This window comes from Morchella importuna (assembly GCF_003444635.1).
Source record: "Morchella importuna strain M04M26 chromosome Unknown Morimp01GS007, whole genome shotgun sequence".
Taxonomy (NCBI): Eukaryota; Fungi; Ascomycota; class Pezizomycetes; order Pezizales; family Morchellaceae; genus Morchella; species Morchella importuna.
In genome coordinates this window covers 801,971-819,091 of record NW_025763404.1, presented here as the reverse complement: position 1 = coordinate 819,091, position 17,121 = coordinate 801,971, and the positions used below count along the sequence as shown (strand labels likewise).

Here is a 17,121-nt window from a genome sequence, read left to right as displayed (position 1 = left end):
TCCTCTAGCTTTATGCCACTATTTCCTTTCAACGTTCCGAAAAGCCTAGTTCTTCTTCTTCCCTTGAACTGCAGCCTTTGCCTTCTCCTTCGCAGCCTTCTTCCTCCCACTCCTGATCATAACAACGCTCAAGAAACTGCCAACTACAGCAATTCCAATAAGGATTAGGATCACTGGAATGCGAATAGCCCAGACGCGTGGGGGAAAGAGGTCATGGAGTGGGTGACCCTCGTCAACGAATGGCTACACAAACATCTAATTAGCTAGTGGCCAAAGAGGAAGAAAGAGGCAAAGCGGAGCATACAATAAATAAAGTCCAGACAGTATAGTACAGGAAAACAGCGGATGCGATAAGGAGCATCATCAGGCCGGTAAGCTTGGCGAGCTGTTTATGAACATTGTTAGGTCTTAAATTCTGCAGCCTTATGTTTCTCCTCCGCCGGTGATGATTGATTTACCATGATTTGTTAGAATAGAAGCACGAAAAAACAGGCGCAAAATGCCTAGAACAAAGAGAATCCAAGAATTTCTTTGAATAAAAAAGGAGCGTAGTTGAGTGAGAGAAAGGAGTGGAAGCTTGTATTGAATACGAGGTTGGAATAAGCTCAGGGGGCTACGCGTGCATAGCAACCTGGCCTTTGGTATGAGGCTCTGACCTGGGATGAAAAGTGCTTTGACATGTGGATATTTGAGAATGGGAAATAAAGTTGGTGAGTGACCTTCTGTGATTCTGTCCTGAACACATGATTATACATCCACTCATGTAAGACATATGTAGTAGAGATGCATGTCTTAGTATCTGTCGTGTTGGTGAAGTAGGAAAACTACATGTACATATGTATATAATAAGAACAAGACTTGAATTTCTGAGAATACAACTCAGCATTTAAAACCTGTCATTCCGTATTTGATTTACGCACTTAGAGTTATAACCAATACTTCAATTTGTGTGAAGTCATGTAGTCGTTTGGGCCTCACTGATAAGTACCTCGTGGCTGGAACAACCCTAGCCCTGGCTATAGGCCTTTACGCGACGCGTCCTCCCAACCACCTGTTCCTAAACCCGTCCGTGAAAGCCTTCACGTCCTCTTCTTTACGCCTGAAACCAAAGAACGAAAGATTTGATCAAATATCCTCAACATGTTTCAACAGAAAAGACGCCCTATAGACTCAAAGAAGAATTTCGGTAAAACTGCGGATTTCGGCCAAACCACATACCCCCACCGTCTCAACTTTTACAATCTCCCTCCCACCGCAGAGGTAACACTGGAACAATTTGAACAATGGGCAATCGATCGCCTGCGAAGTCCGTATCTCTTTGATTCCTCATAAGGAATCTCAAAACTTACATTGCGTAGTCCTCGGCGAAATCGAATCCTGTCTTTACCGCAATAAAACCCCGGCCGAGCTCTCTGCAACCATCACCCCTTTGCTAGACCAATACCTCCCACTTAGCGCAAACACTGCAAAGGCGCGGGGGGAAGAAGAAGAGCGTCGGAAAGACCATTATTCGCATTTTATCCTTCGTCTTGCGTTTGCGCGGAGTGAAGAATTGAGGAATAGATTTACTAGGGCTGAGACTGTACTATTCAAGCTCCGCTTTACGACCGATGACCCCCGAGAAAGGTCTGCATTTGTTTCTAGCCTGGGTTTTGATTGGGAAACAGTTGGCGACGATGAGAAGCGAGCATTGCGGGAGAGTTTGATTGCTGCAACGGGAATGAAGTCAATAGATGGAGAATCGTTCTTCAAAGTCGACTGGGAGAAAGTTAGCGACCTTGTAGAGCAGCGCCGAGTTTTGCTCAGAGCTGGAAAAGCATATGTGCCTGTGTCGCAGCAGATATCACTCGTACTAGCAGAGTTTACTCAGGGTCTCGAGAATGCCCTTAAACGCACGGCCCAGGCCCTCCCCCGCCTTGATGAGGACGACCGGCTTATCCCAATTCTTAATCACCTTTCGTTGGGGTTCACAACATCCGAATATACCAACTCCAACACAACTACACTCAATGGGGCCACGATAACCGCCGGTTCCATCGACGGTCTAGTGCAGTACATGCCGCTGTGCATGCGTCACCTCCACACTACCCTTCGCCGTGACAAACATCTCAAGCACTTCGGCCGGTACCAATACAATCTCTTTCTCAAGGGAATTGGTCTATCTGTTGAAGAATCACTCATTTTCTGGCGCCAGAGTTTCTCATTGATGACAGACGATCAATTCACAAAGGAGTACCGCTACAATATCCGCCACGCCTATGGCCTCCAGGGAACGGGACGAAATTACAAGCCTTTATCCTGCCAGCAGATCCTCACAGAGCGTGCACCAACTGCGGGCCAAGCCCATGGGTGCCCATACCGCCACTTCAGCGTTGATAACCTTATTGCCAGCTTGAACGCAGCTGGTATACATGATCGTGACTTACTCAAGGGAGTGAAGACCGACGTGGAGGCAACAAAGTTCCACATAGCGTGCAACCGGGTGTTTGAGCATGCACACGCACGAGAGCTTAAGAAAGAGAGCGAGACCGGGAGCGCCAGGTTTAAAGAAACCATTATCCATCCCAACGAGTACTTTACAAGGAGTTTCATGTTGAGGAATCCGGACTCAGCGGCGGTGGAGGGGATGGGAAACCATCAAGCGGTTGACACTGGCGTAGATCCGATGTTATAAACTTAATATTTGGGTTTGGGAAGGAGTTTCCTGGTGGGTAATGAGTTATATTAGTGCGGTCTAGTAGAATCATGGGCATTTTATGTGTTTTGGTAGGGATATCCGTGTAGTCGGTGGATTGATAAAAATAGAAACTTGGCAGGCACCGAGTGATCCATTGTGATCGAATATTCTTTTTGATGATCAGTGATTTAGAGAAAGATACATATGTATAGAACCCATCATCGATTCCAGCACAAAACCAGAAAAAAATGAAACAAAAAACGAGTGGAAGTACACGCCTTGCCAACATGCTAAGATGCAGGAAAGATCGGGTATTAAGACAGGAAAAGGAAAAAGGGCAGCAAAAGCTATATATTGTTTTGAGAAGACATAGCCTATTATTTTTTTCGTCGGTATGGTTGATAGGCCTAGGAAAATCAGTAAGTAAAAAGAAGAGAGAAAGGGTGAGGAAATCTCACATGTTGTATCCATGATCATGGTATGAACTAATTAATATGCTCATATATGTAAGAAAGGGAAAGAACGAAGAAGCCCCAGAAACCGAGCCCAAGATTTTTGACAACAGACCATAATGTTAGTTTTTTAGTTTTTTTTCTTTCTTTTTTTTTCTTAGTTAGTATTGACTTGGCTGACCTCCAACTGCAAGACCCTCTCACACTCAGCCAAGTCCGCTTCTTTTTCCGCCAACAATTTCTTCAACCTCTTGACCTCGGCATCGATTATCTTATGTCTCTTGACGGTCCTGATCTTAGACTTCAAACTCGCCAAAACCTTCTCCACGATCTCCTTCTCCATACCATCCTTTTTACGCCTTTTTACCGCGGGTAGATCCGCCTCGCTGCGCTCGCTCTCATTATCCGGAACAATATCTTTCCCTCCACCAGTGCCCCTCACGACCCCGCCGGAGTATTCATAGTGCTTGAAACGATTTAATGCCCGCTCCAACGATCTATCAGTGCATGTAATCCCGCTGAGACGGTATGCCCGCGCAGGTTTGGCGTTTATGATGGAGAGCCATGATTCTAGTTGTTCTCTAGTGTAGCGATGACCGTTGATGTTGTAGCATTGGCCCCAGACGGTGCAGAGTCTTTCAAGCTCTGGGCGGGTGTAGAGATGCTTGTTGTAAATGTAGAATGTGGCTGTACCGGCGTACACCTTCTTGAGATCACCCTCCCAGTAGTCCGTGCCATCGATATTGTAGTAGCGTTCGAGATGTTCTTGCATGTTTGCTGGCGTTTGGATTTATGGAAGTGGGATGGCGTGGCTATTCAGGTAAAGAAAAAGGATAAGATAGGACGCTGAATGTGACTGGAGCGGGGTGATTACTAAGCTATATGAAGGACGAGGATCTGTGTATTGTGATGCAAGCTTCTAAGAGATTTGTGATTGGGGAATGTTGTAGTTGTTGCGGGAAGGCTGGGCAGTTATTTCGATTTCCATTTGAGTATTTCCCATACCTTGTATGCCGTATTGTCAGGTGGTCACAAAAGGTAAGAGTTGGGATTACACAGAATACATATGTACTAGTTAGAAAAAGAACAAGGAAATAAGCCTTTTCCTTAGCGTGGTATTGATATCTCTATCTACTCTGTATAAAAAAAGGCCCGCCAGCTGCAAAAACTAGTGCAGCAGTACTCGAGTACCATTAAAGCACATGGTAGCCATCAGAAATCCAAATCTGCACTTTTATACACGACCTTCCCACGATTCCAGAGTAGGCCCGCTGCCCCCAATATCACACTCACCCCGAAACCTGTCCAAGTTCGAGGGTCATAATCCTTTCGCATTCGGCCAAATCCTTCTCCTTCTCAGCTAGAAGCTTCCTCAATGTAGCCACCTCAGCCGCAACCTTTTTGTGTCTCTTCACGGCTTCGATCTTGGCGTGGAGATTCGCAATAACTTTGCTCACCATCTCATCCTCTTCATCATCATCCTGGCACTCTGATGCCCGGGGAGTATCTATGCCGTCACCATCAAGCGTAGAGGTCGTCTGTGTGGTTTCCGATTGAGCGTCTTCGTCTTCTGTAGTGGCGACGCCGTTCCAGCGATTTTCGATCGCGAACAAATGCTTGGAGATCTCATTAACGTTGAGAGGACGGGGGGGAGGTGACTGCGGTGGTCCCGGGCGTGTGGAGGACATTTTGTAATAAAGGTTTGTGATGTTTTGGAGTACGTATGTAGGTATGCGGTTGGACTGACGGTGGTGGTGAATGAGTGAGCGCTGGAGCTTCAGTGAGCTAGGTATCTGCAGCTGCTGGAACCTTGCGTGCTGACTGCGGGAGCTTATCCTGGAAAGGATTAGTTGGTTTGACCTTACCTCGAAAGCTCATTCATAGTTAAGCAGTTACCCGGCCGGAAGCCTCTAATTTACTATGCGTGTGTAGTGCTAATTAGTGGTAAACGCTTAGTAATAGGGAAATACGTAGATGAAGCGAGAGAGTAAGCAGAAACCTAGACGATAATTATAGATACATGTACATGTAGGTGATCCTGTTCTCATCATCATCATCACAATAGACGTCTTTAAATGGCTGGTCAAATCTAGTCTCGATAATCCAGCTAGAAGGAAGTTCAGCGGATACATGTAAGTGGCAATATTTGATTTAAACAAATGTTATCAGCCATGGAAAAAATTACGACGTAGTGATACATGCATGATGAAGAGGCTCTTAACTATACTTGCTCCGATTCTAGCTGAATGATCCTCTCACACTCCTTCAGCTCCTCCTCCTTCTTGGCCAGACTTTTCCTCATAAGCGCTACCTCACTACACACTTTCCTATACCTCCTAACAGCCTCTAGCTTTGCTTCTAGCTTTGCCTCAAGATTGTCCACAATCTTCTTTAGATGGCCATCGCCTGCAAGCTCAATATCCATAACTGGCTCTTTCTCTTTCTCTCCATCGCGTCCAGTTGTCTCTGACTCGATGTAATCCGCAAATTCCCGTAACTTCTCGGCGGTAAATGAAGTTTTGCCTATCCTATATTCCGGGTCTCCGGTTTTATGTAACTGGTATATCGCATTTTGAATCTCTGACTTTGCAAAGTTGTTCCAGCCGAAGGGGCCGAAATTGATGCCGGTCTCCCATCTCGAAGCTAGGTTTGTAATTTCTTGTATCGTGACTGCTCGATTGTCAAACAAAAAGTACCCAGGCTTATCGCGGATAGGGGGCAGATTGTGTTCCCAGTATAATACCGAGTTGATGATGAAGTAGCGAGTCAATTTGTAGGCAGGTGCTGGCATTTTTGGGTACCAAAGCGGAGAAAGATACTAGGGTTGTATCACGATCGAACTGTATGTGGTTAATTAGTTGTACGCTAATTTAGTTGGATATATATTTGCCTATTATAAGATTACCCGGCCCTTCTTGTGCACCAGTAATTTTTAAGTTGAGATTTTAGTTTTATTTGGTGATCTTGTCTCGAACCCACACTACAAACCACCAATTACACCGCGGCCCATAATGAGAAAATCACAGAAGCCGATGGCACCACCATCGCGGAAACGGAAATCCGGAACAACCGAAGAACTCACATTCGACGCAACAGCACGACGAGAGTATCTAACCGGCTTCCACAAACGTTTGCTTCTCCAGCATGCTAGATATCTTTCTTTCTTGCAATTGAAGATCTAACGGAAATTCGCAGGGAAGCTTCAACGGATCAAACTCGCCCAAGAGGAGGCCGCCCGCAGGGAAAAAGAAGAGAGGATCGTTGAGCGCAAAAAGGTATATTTATATCGGACTATTATTCGACATCACAATTAGCTCACCCATTTGCTAATTGAGATTTGATTCACGGTAGCTCCGGGACTCCCGGAAAGAGGAATTGGAATCGCACATCGCCGAACTACAATCCCTCTCCCGTAAAGCTGCTGCGCAAGCAAATGGCGATACAGATGGCGACAATGATTCCGACTCCTCTGGTGACGATACTTCTGATTCTGAGGCGGAAGAGCCGGAAGAGCTGAATAAGCAGGAGGAGTATATCGATGAAGACAAGTTCACGACTGTGACGATCGAGGCGATGGATATGGACCCTACAGAAGAGGTAGACAGCGAGACAGAAAGGGCGAACGAGAAGAAGAGGGAGGATGCAGAGAAAGAGAAAGAGAAGGCAAAGAAGAAAAAGCCGAAGGAGAAAAAGAAGAAGTTTAGGTATCTGACAAAAACGGAGAGGAAAGCGGATCGTGTCAAAGTTAGGACGAGGTTGGCAAAGAGGAGGGAAAAGTTTAAGGCAGCGGATGAAGCAAAGGGATCCGGGACGAAAGGTAAAGGGAAGAAGAAGAGGTAGTATGTCTGGTTTTCTTCCTTTTTTCTTTTGTAAATTTCTTTCTTTATTTCTCTTCCAGTGATAAAAGTACTCTGATCATGCACTTAATGGTTTACAAGCGCTCTTGAATTTTCCTATTCTCTTTCTTTTCTTTTTCGTCTGTAGATTAAGCTACATGCAATATGGGTTGAAAGTGATAGTATATGAGAAATTCGGGTTTGAATTGCATGTGTGGTCGTGGGGGGGGGGGTTCAGATCAATGATACCTTAAAGAGTGGAGTTGGTATTAAGTGGTAAAGGTTGCCCAAATCAAATCTGCACCGCCTCCAAAAGAGATAAAGAGGCCTGGTGACCCATTTATACTTTCTTCTGCTCTAATTTATATCCATATTAATTAAACAGTGTCTCAGCTCTCTAGAGTGATGAGGCTTGCTCTCAGGTTGTATGTATCCTTCAATCTTTTCGTCACTTTTAGTATAGCAAAGTCATTTTCTGGGTTCTAACCTATACCATTGACTCCATGTAGTAAAGTGTATACGATACATATAGTAGATTACTTGTTATTGCAACGCTAGATTACATGTACACATGTATGTGGTTACGGTACTGTCGAATGAGGTAAGCCACAATACATGTGTATATAATCAATGTAAACAGCATCGTGTCATCAAATAATATGAGGAGGCACATACGTAATACATGTACAGTACAGATAGGGCTTTATATGTACATACACATATCCCTCAAAGACATACATCTTTCTTAAATGACAACTTGCACCATCACCAATCATCACCATGGAAACCTCGTCAATCCTCAAAAATTTACCAGACGACCTCATTCTTGAGATCTTTGACCATCTTTCCCTTCACTGTGTCAACAAAGTTATCCAAGCAGGGGGTACCGATTTGTCAGTCTCCTCCAGCCATATCTCATTGCGCGCATCAGCAGCGGTTATGAGGGACTTGGTGTCCTTCTCTATGCCACCTCCTCCGGAGATAAACGTCTCACCTCCATCCTCCTGAAGAATTCTCAAAACATCATTGTCGAAGAAGAAATTGAGGATGATGAAAAAGAGACAATTGTCACATATAAAAGTCCTGGACAACCTACTTTCTGCTTTTTGCTCGAAGACGAAGAGCTTAAATTCTATGACCAAGTTTCCGAAGCAACAGCATTGCATTGGGCAATCCGCAACAGCGACTACCGCACAACGCAAAGCATCCTTGAATCCTTCAAGTGTACTTGTGATACATACAGTAGCTGTCTGCTCCATGCTGAAGGGACCCTCGACGAGGAAGCTCCTGCCGAATTTCAATTCCCCCCGCCCCTCCTACATCCATGTATGATTGGAGATTTAAGAATGGTTCAATTGATCTTATCTTTCACCGGCTTTTCACGTCTCCCATCCAACACAGCAATCACTGGAAAGGACGCCTTCACCGGCCGCACCGCGCTGCACCTTGCATGTATTAACGGCAATGATCAAGTCCTAAGACTCCTCCTCCTCAGTAGTGGCGCCTCGGCCGGAGGCCAAGCGCAAATGATGGACAATTCGGGAATGACACCAATCGATTATGCTGTGAAGTATAAGCACAGGGAACTTATTCGCCGAATTGTCTTGAGTACCAGAGGTAGTTTTCATAACGGGGACCCACGCAGCCGCACAGTGCTTATGATCGCTGCAGCGCATTGTTTTAATAGTCTCGCGGAGGAGCAACTTGAAAAATCTCTAGATGACCCCGAAGGACAAGACTCGACACTAATGACACCGCTGCATTATGCAGCGGCCGGAAGTAACGCAGCTGTTACGAAAATGCTGTTAAAGATGGGAGTCTTCGTTGACCCGGTGGATCATACTGGACGGACGCCACTCCATATTGCGGCACGCATAGGGAACGCAAAGATTTTGCGACAGTTGTTAGCGTGTGGTGCGGGGAAGAATGCGAGAGATAAATATGGGATGACACCGTTGCATTTGGCTTGCAGGGGTGGATCTGTAAAGATCGTGGCGATGTTGTTGCGGGCAGGCTCAGAGAAGTATATCAACGTGGTAGACAAATTTAAGAGGACGCCGCTGCATATCTGTGCGAGGCACAGGAGTAGTAACGCAGCATGTGAGTTGTTGGTGAAGAAAGGAGCGGATTTGACAGCACTAGATGTCAATGGAAAGTTACCGAACTGGCCGGTGGTGAAAAAGGATAAATGATTGGATTTTAGTGTTTTAAGACTGAAGTCTATCGCTGTATATACTGTGTATAATGGCATGAGATTAAACATTTTAAAACTTTACGCTATGGCTTTATATCACATCCATGAGTGGACTGCAAGTCTAATCAGAAACAAGGCTGGGAATACATTCTCCTAGTTTCGAGTCTTATCTCCAGATATCCTGCTTTATCTGATGCGTCAGGTGGATGTAAAGGTGTCACAGGATACAACCTCCAAGCGACGCTTGGATTGCTCAAAGGTTATTACTGGCTGAATTAAAGCCCACGAGATATCTAAGTTCAACAGCTTTAGTTAAAAATTCTTCCCCAAGAGTAGTACCACCCCTTCACCACACGCACACAAGGCATTGTCGAAGATGTAATAGATGCCTCAATGGAGATCGCTCTTATTAAATCTTTATTCGGCTTGCTTCTATTAGTTGTACCAAGGATAATCTATCTAGATCAAGGGATATATTATTGTAGTAGAATATAGAGCACTCGAGTAAGACAGAAATCAGTAAAACTCTCAAGGCTTGATACGTCATGAAATATCACTCGGGTCAATAATTTTCATGGAATTGACAGTGACCTGATATCCATATAGTACATACAGTCCGACACACTTGTATTTACCTGAAATATTCAGAATAGTTGTGGATAAATATATAGTTCGTGGGTACATGTAGTAACTTATCCTCATGAAATATCACTCGCATACATTGTCTTTCTGGGTGTGTTGTGAAGAGCTGATGCTCAGTATTCCTTTATCTGTGCCCTCCATATTTTGATATTTGGTCGGTCGGGGTTCTCAGCAGAGGGATGTGCTTATATTGAAGATTCGGAGATCTTTCGTTTTTGAATTTTCTAAATTGGATATGAAGGTGCTGTCTCAATTGCTTTTGGATGAAATTAACATCTGGTTATTATGTTTGAGCGCGCTACAGTCGACTCACTATATATTTGTAATAGTATTGCCTCTGCTAGTTCTTAGAGCCGGGTATACGCCAGTGTAGTTGATGCCTTCAGAGACGATATTTGTCGTCACATGATTCAGGACATGTATATATAATTCCAATATTAATCGATGTAGTATTGTTAGATTGTAATTTGTTTTTTAGTGGCTGATAAGCGCTCGCCCCTGGCCATCGGTTGTAATCATCTAGGCCCTCGTTTTTAGTTTAAAATCCAAAGCGTATACGATGGTCAATTGATCGGTGTTTCGCTTATCATATGCGTCAACTCAGCAGAATAAGTAAAGTTAGTTATTAAGCCGGGAGGCCTATGAAGAGGGGCGGGGGATGCCCTGTAGATTTTGATGTATAACAAGTGAATTGTCAGTATCTTTCATCATTATCTTTTAGGATGCTTAATTAATGTTAAATAGAGACTTTGATTTGGGGGGGGGGGGGGGCGGCATGGAAAATTGTAAAGTTTGCGGGGAGAAACAAAGGGAAGAGGCATGCATATATCACTGAGATGCAGTAATAATTAACCGCAGGCCGGAGCACTTTTTTATTTTTCTCCAACCACAGTATTTCGCTCCAACTCCCAAATGTTAACGCTTAAAGTCCAGGATCGGACTCTCGCGGATAGTGATCGCGAAACGAGTACGCATCTATTATTGTGCATAGAATTAACCTGTATTTCGAAGACGGCTGATCAGTGGAGGAGCAAAAGTGGAGCTTCTTTTTTTTAAGACGAATTTTGAATCGATCTGGAGTTTATATACTCATGGGGAGGTCTTTGGATAACGATAGTGTATTTTTACTCCTAAATAGACGCTATTGGCACAATCACTCTTCGGGGTGCCTTAAACATGAAGAAAAAAGAAGCCTGGTTTCGGAATCCTTATTTCTGAACCTTAATGACCAGGTATGGGGCATGAGGCGGTAGATTGAGATTGTTTCGGGGTCGGGAGTGGGGGTTTGGGTTCTGTTATAAAGCCAACAAGCAAGCCAGTGGGCTATAAGTGGTCAGCAAAAAATAATAATAGTTCTAATTTACCGTCCAATGCCTGGTAGAGGAATAAAAAACTCTGGAACCGTGTGGGAACCATAACCTGAAGGGGATGAATAGGAGAGCGGGTGAGCGAGCCAGCAGAAGGGCAGAATACTTAGGAGATGGGTTGAGAGAAAGATACCTTGCTAGTGGGTAGCACCTAGCCATGTCATTGTAAGCTGACCTCCTGAGAGGCTTCAGATGGCCTTTGCAAAGGGCTGATCCAATTGGCCGATGTATCAGTCAAACAAGACACCCGCATGCTACAACTAATACCAATTAGTGACACATATATAACTTAAGACTGGGTTTCGAATCATATCCCATTTAATGGGTCATGGAGATGTTACACGCATGTATATATGCACACAATATTGCCCCCTCATCCGAACAACTAGCATGGAAATAACCGTCTTCTAGACTTTCCTCAGCAAGCACATATCAACCAATTAGCAGAGAGCTGCCCGAGGGACTGTCGAAAGCGTTGGGAGATTGGTTAAGTGACCAGACCGTTCTGAATCTGGGCGCCATATGGGAGATCCCGTACACGTGGTACCAACACCCGCCGCAAATTCTGGACTGCCTGTATCCAATTGTCGAGAATAGAAGTCTTATTGTGAGAACATACCAAGGCGGACAGGCGATTTTTCACGACCTTTTACTGAACGCCTAAGTATATTGGAGGATAATTTGATAGCATATATAGCTGGAATCATGGTCATGGTCATGATCAGCTAGACTTTGGGATAGTACGGTATCTAGAGTGAATATCTCGATATCTACCTTTATCGATCTCTTTAGGCCCAAAATTTACCATTTGCCCCATAGGCTCTGTTTATGTAGATCTGAATAGGCACATGTAAGTACTACATGTAATATTTCGATACTCGCACGTGACTCGTGTCTCAGCCCTAAACCTTGTCCTCTTGTCCTCGACAAGGGTCAAGGGGTATCCCAAACCTTAAATAACAAATCAGCCCAGAATTTTCGCTAACCGCTGAATAAATACAATAATGGACAGCGGCAAGAACATAGAAATGAGAATAATTTCGGTTCTTGAGGCAGAACTCATACTTCGGTAGGTTTCCCAATTGCTGAAACGTTGCCAAACACCGGCGCTATGGGTAAATACATGTATACAACGTCCTTTGAGATACTGGGGGCCTCTTCGAATTCCCTACCTATGACTATATCCATGCCCACGGACAATTGAGAGAGAGTGGGATCTGTGGGACTCTGGCGACGTTTCTGAGCGACCGTGGCGATTTCCACCACGAAATCAGCCCCTCTTTTCCGCTCCCCCCGAAAGTTCGGATGACGATTTCGGAAGATTGCTTCTGCAGTGGGATGCAGAGGAATGGTTTCCTTTGTTTTGTTGACTGGGGTAAAGTCACAAGGGGATAATTCCACGAATGATAGTACATGTAGTTTCTCAAAGAGGACCGGGTGGGAAGTGTTGTTGGCAGGCCCAACGTGTGTGATTTGTGTCGGGAAATGTTCTCGTAATACCCTACATTTATCGAAATTGATATGTACTGATGAAATCGATGCTTGTGTACGGATATGATGTCCGACTTGAAGATACAGTTCACTCAAATTGATGCATTTCACACGAGAATTTTAGCGAGAGAATATGCATTTTTAGCTGCTTGGTAGATATTGAGAAGTAGAACGCATGCCAGCACGCAGGAGCTTCTGCTTCTCAAAACCACTTGAGGAGGCATTACATGGAATGGTATGTAGCTACCAGTACCCGCCAATAGCCCTTTTATCTCAGTTTGTTTAATTAAAGAGTATCTACGCTTTCCCCGCTCTAGATATTCCTTCTTTCCCTAAAGAGACCTTATCTTTCTGCTTGTTGTTCGACACTTGATTCTTGGTTGCGTTTTCTAACTTGACACCCCCCCCCCCCCAAAGCCGGATCAGTCATCATCATCTTTCTCTTCCATCCTTCCTCTAATCTCCTGCTCCTCCTTCTGCTCCTCCTTCTCCCATCTTCCTGCCCGTCCTTTTGCCATCATTCCACCCCCTAATTCCTTATTCATCTAATCCTTAAGCTTATCCATCAGGTATCTCGCTGCTGTCTGTTGCCGAACCACGGATAACTGCTGGACCTGTGCTTGAATACATATTCTATCCACCAATCTATCATGTCCATGGGGCTCGTGCTCACCCCGCAAGCTCACCTCTCCCCACTGGAGGCGCTTCTCACGATCTATACACCAATTTTGGAATGCCTTGTGAATCATCTACATACGCCTTCAAAGATCGCTTTATCCCAGACTTCTAAGCATGTTCGTCAACTCTTGTACAGCTACCCACTGTTCTTCTCACATCTCGACTTTCGCCTCCCAGTCGTAGAGAACCTATCTTTCGACTCATATCGCTTAGGGACAGTCTACAACTTGGATCGGCTCCTTGCAACCTTGCCAATCGAGAATAGGATAACCTCCCTGACTCTCGACTGGACTGCTGTCACGGGATATTTTCTTTTCGGGAAGATCATGGACAGGTGCCAAAATACATTAGAGCACCTTTCCGTGAGAGGGTGTAGGAAGGTATCGATAAAACATCACATAGTACCCTACCTCGTTTACCAGGATTCTGTCGAGCCACTGTCTGTTTCTACCGTGACTTCTCCCAAGAGAGCCCTTAAATCGCTTTACGTCTATAAAGCTCGTGGTGTGCGTCGCAAGCCATTTCTTATCGACCGTAAGCCAGCGGACGGAGATGAACCGAGTAGGTACCTGACGACGTTGGCCGATAAGCTGGGAATATGGGTCGACTTGGGTTTGTGTCCAACCCCCAAGCTGAGATGTCCGAGGCGAAGGGAAATTTTGAGGCGAGGAAAAGAAAAGTTCTGTGTACCTTTCGATAAGCGGTGGAGGGTCCTTATGGAACAGGGAGCGAACAATGCTGCGGCCCCGCATTTGACCCTACTATCGCCCCATGAGCACGCTCAGCGCCGACGGTTTGAAGAAACTCAAGGCACAGGGATAGCATGTGACAATTGCGATGTAGCCATATTGGATCGTTGCGAGGCTTGTGTACAGCAGATGACCTGCTCAAATTGCGCAAAAGCTCTATGCCATCACTGCGCATACGCTCGTCCGGCTAGCCCCTCGCCCTCATCGGTAGACTCGGATGAATCTGTTACCAATCCCTTAATCCAAACCGCCCAGAATGCACAACCATTCATTCCTATACCGGGGGCGGTAGCAGCTCACAATTTTCACAACAACAATGCTGCAACGGCGCCGATCCCAATACCAGGAGCGGCTGCGGCTAGTTCAGAAACAAATCCCGTAATGCATCTCCTCCAGGCATGTTGCGATTCGGCCACGGCAGCCAACCCTGCGGACATCTTGTGTTCGAGTTGTATGGGCTCTATCACCTGGGACACGTGCGACGGCTGCCAGAGGCAAATTTGTAAAAAGCATGAGTTGGACCGTTGCCGGAAGTGTGAAGGCGGTTGTCGGAGAATATTTTGTTTCTCAAACGATTCGACATCTCCTGTGCCCGGCTGTGGGGAATCAATAACTGGGAGGGCTGGGATGAAGGATTGTCTTACTTGTGGCAAAGATGTGTGTAGTGATTGTCGGAGCCGTACACTCACGTCGTCTCCATCAATGACTAATGCTGCTTCCTCCGATGATGGTACAGAGACAGAAGAGCAGGAAGAAGAAATACCCCGTAAGACATCCTGCAATTGCAAAGCTTGCAAGCAAAGTTTTTACTGCACAACTTGCTGGCCAAGTAAACCAACACCCTGCGAAAGGAGGCCAAAAGAGATTCTTAGTCACAAAACAGTCGAGGGCGATACGGTGATATATTTGGTCACTTTTTACGATTCTGAGGAGCAACAAAAGAGATGGATGACGAAGCAGAGGATTCTAGAAGATTTCTTGAATACCGGGGCCCAGAGTTGATCGCTGCATTTGAGGACTCTCTAATAATCTCAAAGCCAATGGACCTCCTGGTTAGCCCGCCGCCACCAATGACCACACCGGAATCCTCGGTACATGGAGATGATCCGAAAGTTAGGGACGAAGAAGAGGACAACGAAAAGATACAAGTGGGGGAAAGCGAATTGATTATGGAAAGGGTTTTGGGCAAAAGGCAGCATGACCCGGGTCCGCTGGGCCAAACCGGGCCAGGCTCCGTTGATTCGTACGATTATCTGTGCAAATGGCTCGGCAGGGGGATGAGTGCACATGGGTGCACAAGAGCTCATTCAGAGAAAGGTCCAGAGAACGGATGATGATGGATAGGTTCGACCGGAATGGCCCGGATAGAACTACAGGGGATGAGGAAGGGGAATCATCGAGAGAAGCAGAGCTTAGGGCAGAGGGAGAAAATGGGGGGAAGGATCATCAATGGCACTTGGGGACCTTTAATCTAGGATTCGAATATCAGGTTGCTATATTTCCGATCTTTAACAACGCAAAAAAACTGTTGTTTTCAAAGCTGTTTATTTTTGCATATATTATTTGGTTGATTTCGAGTGTTTACCGCGTTTTGTGATAACTGGATTGGGATAGGAAGGGTTTAAACGTCATGATAAGGCGTGACGGGGTGTTCTTTTCTTTTGGTTTCTCTGTTTACGAATTTGGTTATCTCCCGCGGGTACAATGTACTGCGGACCAGACTGACAGCGGCATAAAATTTGTTTTTTTTCCTTTCATTTTGGGAGTGGTTGGGACTTTTCGGCGATATCATATGGGTGTTATATTTTCTCTCATTATTCTTATGTTTTCTCTTTTCATTTTTTATTTTTCCTTTTCGTATTTTTCGTTTGCTCTTTTGGTTCTCTTTTGAAAAGCCGAAGTGATTATATCTCGGCTTATAGCACTTCCTTTCTTTCTTCAATCATGATTCCCTCATCCATAATTTCTCTTTTTTCATGACGGAATTTTTCTTTCTTCATGACCCTTCGTTTCCTCTATTCTTGGGTTGTTGCCGCAATTTGTTGACCGTCAAACTTGATGTGTTTTTTTTTGTTCTTGCATGATCATGAGATGCGTGTGAGTGCGCGCATACCTGTTTGTAGTAATCTCGAGGCGGGGGAAGGGGAAGGTTTGGGGGAGGGGCAGGAGTTTGAAAGGGAAGAAGCCCGGCCAGGGCTGTATTGGTTTATTTACTTAGTTATTTATCTATCTACACTCCATTCTTTCTTTGCAGGGCGCAAGAAGAGTCAAAACGCACAGCTATCTCTCTAGAATGACGGCTCACTGCTTTCTATTTCAGATATTCATCCACGCACTATTACATGGGTGGGTGGTTACTTGAGGGACGATTTGCCAGAGGGATACACACCTTCTGTTTGTCACGGCTATGTTATATCTATATCCTTCTTAAGGCACTCGAAATCCAGATAGATATAGACCTTGGTCACTAATGGCCATTAAACAACCATTCCAAATGACCCCCCTGCCAACATAGTTATAAAAAACAATTATCAGGCATCCATTGATCAGTATATAGTTGCGCCAAGGCCTCCAATTCTTATGTATGGGGTCTTTCTTGGAAAACTCCGAAAGCCGCATTCATTTAACTCCGTTGACAGCTGCAAGGCGACTGGCAGTCAGTCTGGATCCGTTGAGTAGACCGTGTGCACCTGTGCCGAGAATGTACCTGTGCTGAGCATCTTATCTGATCTCTAGGGATCCGCTCCAAATGGTGGCTAAAATGCTGCCTTTATTATAAGGTGCTCAGCACAGGTACATGCTCGACACAGGTGCACACGGTCTAATATTTAGCATTCAGAGTCAGACCGGAAGATCTATTGTAGTAAGCGTGGTAGTTTCAGGCGTTGTTTTTGAACGAAGTAAGCGGTTTGCTTACTTAGCTACCTATGTAGGCAGCATCCAGCAACATTCCTCAGCACACATTAGAACTACCTATAAGCGAGGTATACGATTCAGAACAAGATATCCGGCTTTGATGAATGTTTTATGGGTGA

At 45.1% G+C, this 17,121-nt stretch overlaps 7 protein-coding genes across 7 annotated transcripts; 4 read left to right on the top strand and 3 right to left on the bottom strand.

The window, feature by feature from the left end:
- Positions 1-45: 45 nt before the first annotated feature.
- LAJ45_03402 (uncharacterized protein) lies at positions 46-461 on the bottom strand (the record flags this gene model as incomplete). The annotated part of the gene is made up of 3 exons (XM_046112988.1): positions 46-243; positions 305-385; positions 459-461. The coding sequence occupies 3 exons, from the start codon at positions 459-461 to the stop codon at positions 46-48; spliced, it is 282 nt and encodes a 93-aa protein (XP_045973865.1).
- Positions 462-1,140: 679 nt separating this feature from the next.
- LAJ45_03401 (uncharacterized protein) lies at positions 1,141-2,674 on the top strand (the record flags this gene model as incomplete). Its single annotated transcript, XM_046112987.1, has 2 exons — positions 1,141-1,306; positions 1,359-2,674. 2 exons carry the CDS (start codon positions 1,141-1,143, stop codon positions 2,672-2,674), a joined length of 1,482 nt encoding a protein of 493 aa, XP_045973864.1.
- Positions 2,675-4,418: 1,744 nt separating this feature from the next.
- Positions 4,419-4,817, bottom strand: LAJ45_03399 (uncharacterized protein; the record flags this gene model as incomplete). The annotated part of the gene is made up of 1 exon (XM_046112986.1): positions 4,419-4,817. One exon carries the CDS (start codon positions 4,815-4,817, stop codon positions 4,419-4,421), a length of 399 nt encoding a protein of 132 aa, XP_045973863.1.
- A 533-nt stretch (positions 4,818-5,350) lies between these two features.
- Positions 5,351-5,920, bottom strand: LAJ45_03398 (uncharacterized protein; the record flags this gene model as incomplete). The annotated part of the gene is made up of 1 exon (XM_046112985.1): positions 5,351-5,920. The coding sequence occupies one exon, from the start codon at positions 5,918-5,920 to the stop codon at positions 5,351-5,353; it is 570 nt and encodes a 189-aa protein (XP_045973862.1).
- A 220-nt stretch (positions 5,921-6,140) lies between these two features.
- Positions 6,141-6,969, top strand: LAJ45_03397 (uncharacterized protein; the record flags this gene model as incomplete). Its single annotated transcript, XM_046112984.1, has 3 exons — positions 6,141-6,258; positions 6,325-6,404; positions 6,481-6,969. The coding sequence occupies 3 exons, from the start codon at positions 6,141-6,143 to the stop codon at positions 6,967-6,969; spliced, it is 687 nt and encodes a 228-aa protein (XP_045973861.1).
- A 776-nt stretch (positions 6,970-7,745) lies between these two features.
- Positions 7,746-9,157, top strand: LAJ45_03396 (uncharacterized protein; the record flags this gene model as incomplete). Its single annotated transcript, XM_046112983.1, has 1 exon — positions 8,312-9,157. One exon carries the CDS (start codon positions 8,312-8,314, stop codon positions 9,155-9,157), a length of 846 nt encoding a protein of 281 aa, XP_045973860.1.
- Positions 9,158-13,309: 4,152 nt separating this feature from the next.
- On the top strand, positions 13,310-15,420 carry LAJ45_03395 (uncharacterized protein; the record flags this gene model as incomplete). The annotated part of the gene is made up of 1 exon (XM_046112982.1): positions 15,031-15,420. One exon carries the CDS (start codon positions 15,031-15,033, stop codon positions 15,418-15,420), a length of 390 nt encoding a protein of 129 aa, XP_045973859.1.
- Positions 15,421-17,121: the final 1,701 nt, after the last annotated feature.